Source organism: Aplysia californica, unplaced genomic scaffold (assembly GCF_000002075.1).
Source record: "Aplysia californica isolate F4 #8 unplaced genomic scaffold, AplCal3.0 scaffold00230, whole genome shotgun sequence".
Taxonomy (NCBI): domain Eukaryota; kingdom Metazoa; phylum Mollusca; class Gastropoda; order Aplysiida; family Aplysiidae; genus Aplysia; species Aplysia californica.
Genome location: NW_004797500.1, coordinates 226,430 through 235,832, shown reverse-complemented (window position 1 = coordinate 235,832; position 9,403 = coordinate 226,430). Strand labels below are relative to the sequence as shown.

The window sequence follows — 9,403 nt, the reverse complement described above, 5'->3', positions numbered from 1 at the left end:
GGTAGTTTTTGCCCCTTGTTCAGTTTCTTTAATAGACAAGGAGAGTTTTCTCAATTACCAAACAAATATACATACCAACGAAGCCAAATTTCTCCTATAGGTAGGACAATGCCTACTTTTTGTGTACGTTAAGATTTCTGGAAACCGCCGAAATCTGGGTTAACCCGCTTGTCCTTAAAAGCGACCATATTTCTGTCTTTGTCCGGGTACCCATTTCTAAATATGTGAAGTACGGAACATTCGTCGATTAATTAAAGTACCTCCCTCAAAGACGCACTCTCGACCCCTGACGGGTTGCCAACCCATGACCGTAGTGTTGAGAGTCCGACAGCCTAAGCTCTTAACCACCTACGCCTTCCAAATTTAACCATAATAATCAAAAACACATTATTTTCGATTTCATTTCAGAATTGCTAGAAGCTGTATAAAGGATTTGCCTGTGGATTCACTATCATGTCTTCTTTGACCACGCCCCCTACTGACGTCATGGATTCCGCTATGAACATCACGTCCAATCAGTCGGAGCCCCTTGATTACAGGTAAGGCAGCGGCTGGGAAATCTGAGCTGTAGTATTGGTGCTCATTATACAAGTGGGCGGATCTCGTAAACCACATTTAGTAACGTCGGTACGTGTAATTTGATTCTTAGAAAGCGAAGGGTGGGCGGTTCGTTCGCTACGTCTTCGATATTATCGAAATTGTATCTAGCAGGAAGTTCAACTTTTTAAAAAGTTTTCTCATCATTCCTTCTTTGTGTGTTTGTTTTGTGTGTGTATGGGGGGGGGGGGCTCATGTGTGTGTGTATGTGTGTGTGTGAGGGGGGGGCTTATGTGTGTCTGTATGTGTGTGAATGTGTGTGTGTGTATGTGTGTGTGTGTATGTGTCTAAATGTGTGTGTATGTGTGTGTATGTGTGTGTGTTTGTGTGTGTATGTGTGTGTGTGCTTGTGTGTGTATGTGTGAATGTGTGTGTGTGTGTGTGTGTGTGTGTGTGTGTGTGTGTGTGTGTATGTGTGTGTGTGTGTGCTTGTCGTTCTTTGTATTAAAAAAAAAATATTTAATGAAATTACTGGATGGCTTTAATTACGAGTTATGTCATTCATAAATTACCGAAACCCGATAATAGACAGGCTTAGGTCCAGCTGATTATATATAAAAATATATGTTGACATTTTTGTTTTTTTTTAACATATTTTCGTAAACTACCTCAAAGCGACTTAGACCCGTTCGTGTTCCGACCCTTTCAGCTGCAGCGAAAGAGGAAAAGACAAACCAGCCCTCGAGACAATAAAGAACTGATAAGAGCAATGTTTCCTCTGTGACGTCATAGACAGCTCACACAACTCACAAAATAGGAACTCCAGACTCCCCACTAAAAAAAATATAATGTTTTGGCAAACCGTTCTAATGTCCAAAGCCCAGAAAAGCAACTTTTATTTTTCGGGGTAGAGAAAAAAACAACAAATCTATTTCTTGATTGTAACAATTGTATGAGAATCTGTTCAATACATCTTCTCTTTCCTTTATCAGTGTTTAAAATTTAGATTTTTTACTACATAATTCTTGAGAATATGCAACCGACACCACAAATTATGAAACAGTAATTGAAAAAGGGCTTACTTCATATGATCAGATGGCTTTTAAAAATGTGATCCCATTTCAACAGGTAAAACAACCTCCCCAAAAAGTACATCTTGGTTGGAGCAGGTCCAATGTTGAAATCTTACATATTACGATCATATATCTCGTATATCTTTTTTTCTCCTTTTCACTTCGAGCACGAAGGCCACCTGTGGTGTAGCGATTTGGCGCTTCGTTGTAGCAAACAGGAGAACCGAGTTCGATTCTCGAGGGGGTAGAAATTTCATCCAAGAGCAATGTATCTCGTTCTTTCTGTTACAATGTCGCATCCCTGTTAGCCAGGATTGGCCCTCGCAGACAGGGCCGACGCCTTGTTAGCAACCCATCGAAATTGTGTCCATGAACATGTTTAAAAAACTTATACTAGAAAAAAAACCATGAAGAGCGTTACTGAGCATGAAAATGATAATAATAATAATAATAATAATAATAATAATAATAATATTACTACTACTACTACTAATAATAATAATATAATAATTATAATAATAATAACAACAACAATAATAACAATAATAACAACAATAATAACAATAACAACAACAATAATAATAATAATAATAATAATAATAATAATAATAATAATAATAATAATAATAATAATAATAATAATAATAATAATAAAAATTGCCATACCCACCACCTCCACTGTGTCGCTATTCTTAACATCGCAATACGTCTGCTTGAAATTGCGAAATCCTGTTGGGTCAACAATTTGTTCATTATGTGAGCTGGCTCCCTGTGTTCTAAATGCCAGGAACACCTCAGGCTGAATGACGCCCACAACACCGATGTCTAAGAATTACCAAGTTATATCTGACATGTATGGCCATTTGGAATTTGCTGACATCACGCAGTAAGAAACCAATTAATGTTAGGCAGAGTGGTGAAATCAGGCGCTCGTCAAAATAATCAAAGTGAAGAAACTGACTTGTGTTGAAGATAAATGGAGTTGTTGTTGGGTTTTGTTTTGTTTTTTTGTTTTTTGTTGTGTTTTTTTGTTGTTGTTTTTTTAAATTATTTTTTTTAACCAAAAGCAAGACGAATGAACAATCTTTAGGATTACAACCATAAGTCTACAAGACCAAAAATTGACGACAGCATGATTCCACCGCGTTGTGATACAATGATATGTTCTATCTGCTCTATCAAAATCGTAGGATTGTTTGAAATTGTTATCAAGCTATTCAAAGAATTTCATTCGAAAAGGATTGACGTGTTGTGAAACTCCAAATGTGAGGCCGCGTGGTGGAATCAGGCTCTCGTCAAAATAATCAAAATGAAGAAACTGGCATTTTCCTGCAGGTTTGTGAATTTGTATCAGTTTTTTGTTTTTTGGCTGAAGATCTTTCAAGCCCATTAAAGAAACATGTCTGTGTAGATTTTACTGAAAAACGTTGACTTAAGGCACAAAAAATATAAATTTTCAGATATAACAGACTCTGAAGCTAAGGAAATGACTAATCTTCGGCGGCCATTTTCTCACTAATTTTACTTCTGAAAACAAATGACCCCCACCTCCTTCATTCGCCAATATCTCGACTTGCATTCAAGATAAATTGATATTTTTTTCATTCATATAAAGACAGGTGAAGAAGCTTTACGATGATACCAATAACTCTACATGCCAGATAATTGACGAGAGCCTGATTCCACCTTGTCGCGTTACAAATTGAATACGCCAAATTTCTCAGAACTACGTACTGAGCAGAGAGGACTTTGCAATTCTGAGATAGCGAAACTAACAAGAATAAAAGACTCTAGGCAAACATAGTTATTGTAATGTTTTAAACGGACACTATTCAGATAATTTACGAGGAAGGGATGGGGCCAATTAAGCGAGGTCAACGTTTCTATTTTTGTGACGTAATACCAGAAAGTATCGAAGTACTGAATCAACGTTAATGGTATTGGCGTTAAAAGATTCAAGCTATCTCAATTACATAGTTATTGGGATGTTTTAAACGGACACTATTCTGATAAGTAACGAGAAAGGGATGGGGCCAATTAAGCGAGGTCAACGTTTCTATTTTTTGACGTAATACCAAAAAGTATCGAAGATCTGAATCAACGTTAATGGTATTGGCGTTAAAAGATTCAAGCTATCTCAATTACTTTATTACAGTGTTGGTGCTTATGATATTATATAATTTTAGTACTCAAAATAGGGACTACCAGCAGAAGCGTGTTACAAAATAGTGTCACAGGGTGCATGGCCTGTTCCCTACGCCCTGCTTGTGCCTTTCACTGAAGGATGTGGGGGGTAGTGAGCACGTGTGGGCAACCTTGATAATATAAATTTCTGTACTGCCGTAAAACCACCCCACCTACCCCGTCACCTTTTACGGGAATTTCTTATTCACCTTCTCCCTGAGAAGGGAAAGGGGTAGTGGGCCTCTGTGGGTTTTCTAGTGTGCTCCTAGTGTGTCTTTTCTTTCTCACTGCTGGCTGCCTTATTAGGAGAACGTTTTGAGATACTTTTTTGTTCATAGCAATTGGCATCGACTAGAGTCTGGGTTGTTGTTGTTGTTATTGTTTTTTTGTTTTTTTGGGGGGGTTGTTTTTGTTGTGTTTTTTGTTTTGTTTTGTTTGTTGTTGTTTGTTTGTTGTTGTTTTTCTTTCTTTTTCTGGGGGGTGTTTATGGGTTGTTGTTGGTTTTTTTTTTAAGAAGACTGGGGAGGGGGTAAAAAAGTTACGAAGACCGAATTTCATGACGTTGGAATTATCGGCATCTGAGACTGAAGACAGTGAAGCATACCTATATTTAAGCAAGGCAATTTTACCGCAATACTTGCCACTTTGAGGCAAAGTTGTAACGAAAAAGTGGTCGCTTTTAAGCACAAGGTGGCTATCTGAAAATCCTGACAAGAGAAAATCGAAGGTTAAATTTTTGGACCCTTGTTAAGTTTCTTTAAAATACAAGGACAATTTTCTCTTTTACCAAACAAATATACACACTAATGAAACCAAACTTCTCCTAAAGGTAGGGCAACGCCCACTTTTGGTGAAGTTCATGCTTTCTGGAAACCCACGACATCTAGGCTAGCCTGCTAGTCCTAAAAAGCAACCAATTTTTTAAATTAAAAAAGTGTCCTACAAGAAGAGATCTTGAACAATTCTCAGGTAAATATGGAAAGCGAATTATACAGACTGTGTTGCTATAACAGGAACTATGTACAAAACAAAACACCTTGCTAGTGTTCGTGAAATGTAGGTCAAATATAATAACATAGTGCCACGTCGAGTTTCGGAGACTGGTCCTTTGAAAAGGCTGCTCAAGGCAAGATGAGTACTTTTTGTCGTCCCTTATTGTTATAACGCTATTGAAGACAGTCAGTTATTACTTGAGGACAATGGCGAGGTAGTGACAGGGAGGTATTCTTAGTATAGAAAGTTGGATTTCCCAAATGAAAAACATCGCTATATTATTTTGATAAAAAAATTGACGCAGCAATTGATCCCTCCCACAATCCCCCAACTTCTCTCCCCCTCTCCCCCTCTCTCTCTCTCTTCCTCTCTATCTCTTTCTCTCTCTCCCTCTCTCGCTCTCTCTCCCTTTCTCTCTCTCTCTCTTTCTCTATCTCTTTCTCTCTCTCTCATTTTCTCTCTCTCTATCTCTATCTCTCCCTTTTCCTATCTCCCTGATCTCTTCCCTCTCTTCTCACCCTTCCTATCAATCGTTTAATCTATTGTCTGCTATATTCTTTTTTACCGTCTTTCTTCCTGAAACAAAGACAAAATTCAGTAAAGGCACAATCCGATTTTCAAACAAGTATGCTAAGAACACACACACACACACACACACACACAGAGAGAGAGAGAGAGAGAGAGAGAGAGAGAGAGAGAGAGAGAGAGAGAGAGAGAGAGAGAGAGAAACACACACGTACACACGCACACGCACATCCACACGCACACTCACACACTCACACACACACACACGCACACAGACAAACACACACACACACACACACACACACACACACACACACACACACACACACACACACACACACACAGACTCAACAAACTCAGAAAAGAGTGCACGTACAAACAGTCATGGAACTAACAATAAACAACGTTCTCTTTTCATCTAAAAATACACTTACTCCGCTGGTGTTTTTATCACTGTTTGCTCTACGCCATTCACATCACTGGTAACTCACCCGCCATCTGCTGTCTGACAATATCTCCTTTGATCGTAAGGACGTCACCAAATCCCCAGTCTTGCTATAGCCTATTTATCAACCCCAGCATCTGGCTTCGATCAAGGTATTGTACACTGTGGACAACGACAGTGTTAAAACAGAAATAGAACGAAAGGTTATTGCGCATTCGGCAGTTTGTGGTTGGCGGGTGCTGTGGTGTGGTTTGCTTCTTCTTTCCTATTAAACATCTATCGTCCTTTCCTACCCTCCTTTTTTTTGTGTTTGTTAATCTCTTGTAACACCTCTAATCTTCGGCACTTATTTGACCTTTGTGTTTGCAAGTTCCGTAAAACTCTTACTAAAACAAAAAAAAAGGCATTTGGTATTTCTCAGCTATGTTTCAGTCTTTTAACCATTTACATATATAGTGGACACGTTAGACATCCGTCAACAGCAGACCAAAAGCAAATGTTGTAGAAAATTTTTAAAAACCATACACAAGTGGAAAGCAAGGAATTGTACTATATTTAATTGAACAGTCGCCTATTTACTTTTCAGGTAGTGGTACCAAATTTCAAAACATTTCTATTAATAACGAAAACACGCTTTTTTATTAAGTGTCACAAATATGTTTTACAAACAAAAGCGCGCGTACACACACACACACACAAACACACACATACACACACACTCACACACACATACATACACACACATACACATACACATACACACTCAGTCACACACACACAAACGCACACCACAAAGATAAAAGACAAACACACTCATGAACATACAAACAACTCATTTATACGCTCACAAACAATAGTAAACAATCATAATGCAGTACAATTTCTCTCAAAATTGTTAAATTGTATAAATCGGGAAGGTATACTTCAGTAACAAGAGTGCCAGAAGGAAGTACACACTCATTCATCCCCTGTTCAGTACTAACTCCCAGCAACAAGAGTGCCAGAAGGAAGTACACACTCATTCATCCCTTGTTCAGTACTAACTTCCAAGCAACAAGAGTGCGAGAAGGAAGTACACACTCATTCATCCCTTGTTCAGTACTAACTCCCAGCAACAAGAGTGCCAGAAGGAAGTACACACTCATTCATCCCTTGTTCAGTACTAACTTCCCAGCAACAAGAGTGCCAGAGACTTTCTGGCCTTGGGACCGGAACTAAAAACCCTCACCGGAAGTAATATCGACCAAATTTCCGATTACTCTTCCATAATACAGATTCCGGCAGGAAATTTAGTCACGGACAGAACAACAATCTTTACCGGCCTGACTCGATCAGTTCCTCTTAATTTCTGTGGATTTTCTTTCTGTTGTGCGCGTAATTGTTATTTGTTCTTATTATTTGATTTATCAGGGCCCAGCACTCGTCCGGTGGTTAACGAGCTGCGGTCCCCAGAAGACCAGACGATGGTTAGAAACGTCAATAAGACGATCTATACGTGGGTGGTTACTGGCTTGGTGTCCTTGAGCTAGAGATGCTAACCCTAAAAAAAAGGGACCCGCCCACAAAAAAACAGGAAGAAAAGAAAATGAAGAACCAGGAAGTTGTGCTATGAAGACCAATAATAACGTGATTTTCTGGTCACTATGGTGACACTTCGTAATGTAATAATAATAATAATAATAATAATAATAATAATAATAATAATAATAATAATAATAATAATATAATAATAATGATAATAATATTAATATAATGATAATAATAATAGCAATAACAATAATAATAATAATAATAATAATAATAAGAATAATAATAATAATAATAATAATAATAATAATAATAATAATAATAATAATGATAATAATATCACACCTTTGGTGTTATCATAAAACACATTTCTGTAAGCTCTGTACTTCTGACATTGTCAGACACACCGTTTTCTATTCAGGGTAGCAAACCTAGATCTTTCTCTATTTCCTTTTGACTTAGAAGAAAAGGAGAAAAAAATCTCATAAATGTTACGTTTAGCATAACTAAGCTTATGGTTTATATTTTAAAATCTATTTTTTTCTTTGAAAACTCAGTGAAGACAATTGGCAACGCAAAAAAGTGGAACAAGGTGAAAAAACAGAAAAAACAATAATAAGGATATAGCTCTTGCCATTCAATGTACCCAATTATCGGTATAGGGATCCCTAAAAATAGTATACACTTATTTCGGTAATTCCCCTTCCTTTTTTGTTACCCTTAGAGCTTCGAAGAAACCTTACGCCAGACTGTATAATTACCTTGTTTTCGCGTGACTTATTTGATGTGTATGCCTACGGTTAGTGCTGGTGGATCATCGGGTGCTCTGGAGTGGTTTTGCTTTTACTTTCATATCAAACACTTTTCTCTGCCAGACTTGGTCTCATCGACAAGAGGAGAAACACCAAGTCATCTTTATCCTTATATCCCTTTTATTTCTTATATCCTCCGCAGATGCATTAAATTTTGTTATCGCCACACAATGACAGCATTGTTATTGTGCGATGATATGTATGGGAAGACCCGGGTTGGCAATCCTAGGAAATGTCGATAAAAATTGTCAAAATATCGATTTTTGTTGGGGGTTTTTGTCGAAAAAACATTCTTCAACATCTGTTCTGCCGGGTCACACTAGCGAATCTGTTGGAAAAATCTTCCTACATGACATAGAAGGGTGTTTGAAAAGAGCGTATTGAATAAAAAAATCCGTTTTCAAATTCATTTTTCTACTGTTTTTCTCAAAATCTGTGTTTTTACTTTTTTAATGTGACCCCCTTGCTTAAACGAATTTGCAAAAACTACTGAAGCTTCAAATTTGGCCTACAAGTTTCTTTAAGATTTATTCTGGGGTTCTATGAGAGGAAATTGGGAAATACTGTTAGTTTGTGGAAGTATTCAATTTTTTTAAACATAGTTCCCAAATTTTCCATAACTGTCTGTCGGGGGGTCTATTGACTTCGGGATTACTTTTTCGTAATTTATTTTTTAAAATAGGTCAAAATCCTTCCATAGAACCACAGTCCAAAATTATAGGTTTCCACTTGAGCGCCAAATTACTGGCAATATGTATATGTTTCAATATTTATTAATGAATTTCATCAGCACTCAGAAACAGGTTTGAAAATTTAAGATAGTCACCACAAATGCTTACTTAATATATCACATTACTTATGAACTTCTTCTACAATTACATGAAAATGAATAAAAATAATTTGTTTATGAAAAGATTTTCTGGGAGTGTACGTCTCCCGTTAAGATAAATAATACCTAGATTTATACGTCCTTTTTTAAATTGATTTTTAGAAAATTAGAATAAAAAAACGTTGTTTTTTTTCGAACAACTGACTATCGGAAACGCTTGGATTTTCGTACACTGATTTTTCTATTTTTTTGTTTTGGATTATTATTTTTGTATTTTGTCCAAGTGACCTATAATTACCAAGCTGGCTTTTTATCCTTTCAAATGTAATATACCTTCATTATCTGTCGTACATTTCGGGGTATATTACTCCTTAGCAACATCTCTTTTTTTCAAAATTTTTATTTTTTAATATCTTGTAAGTGCGTTTGAACTCATACTATAACTTGTCCCTGTATATAAACATATATATAAATATAT

General features: G+C 36.8%; 1 protein-coding gene across 1 annotated transcript in view; it reads left to right on the top strand.

The window, feature by feature from the left end:
- The first annotated feature begins 425 nt into the window (after positions 1–425).
- Positions 426–9,403, top strand: part of LOC101854577 (allatostatin-A receptor-like) — a 31,009-nt gene continuing 22,031 nt past the window's right edge. Inside the window, exon 1 of the mRNA XM_013083408.2 lies at positions 426–539. Coding sequence (XP_012938862.2) covers positions 454–539 — 86 coding nt within the window. The 5' untranslated portion in view covers positions 426–453. The remainder of the gene's footprint in view (positions 540–9,403) is intronic.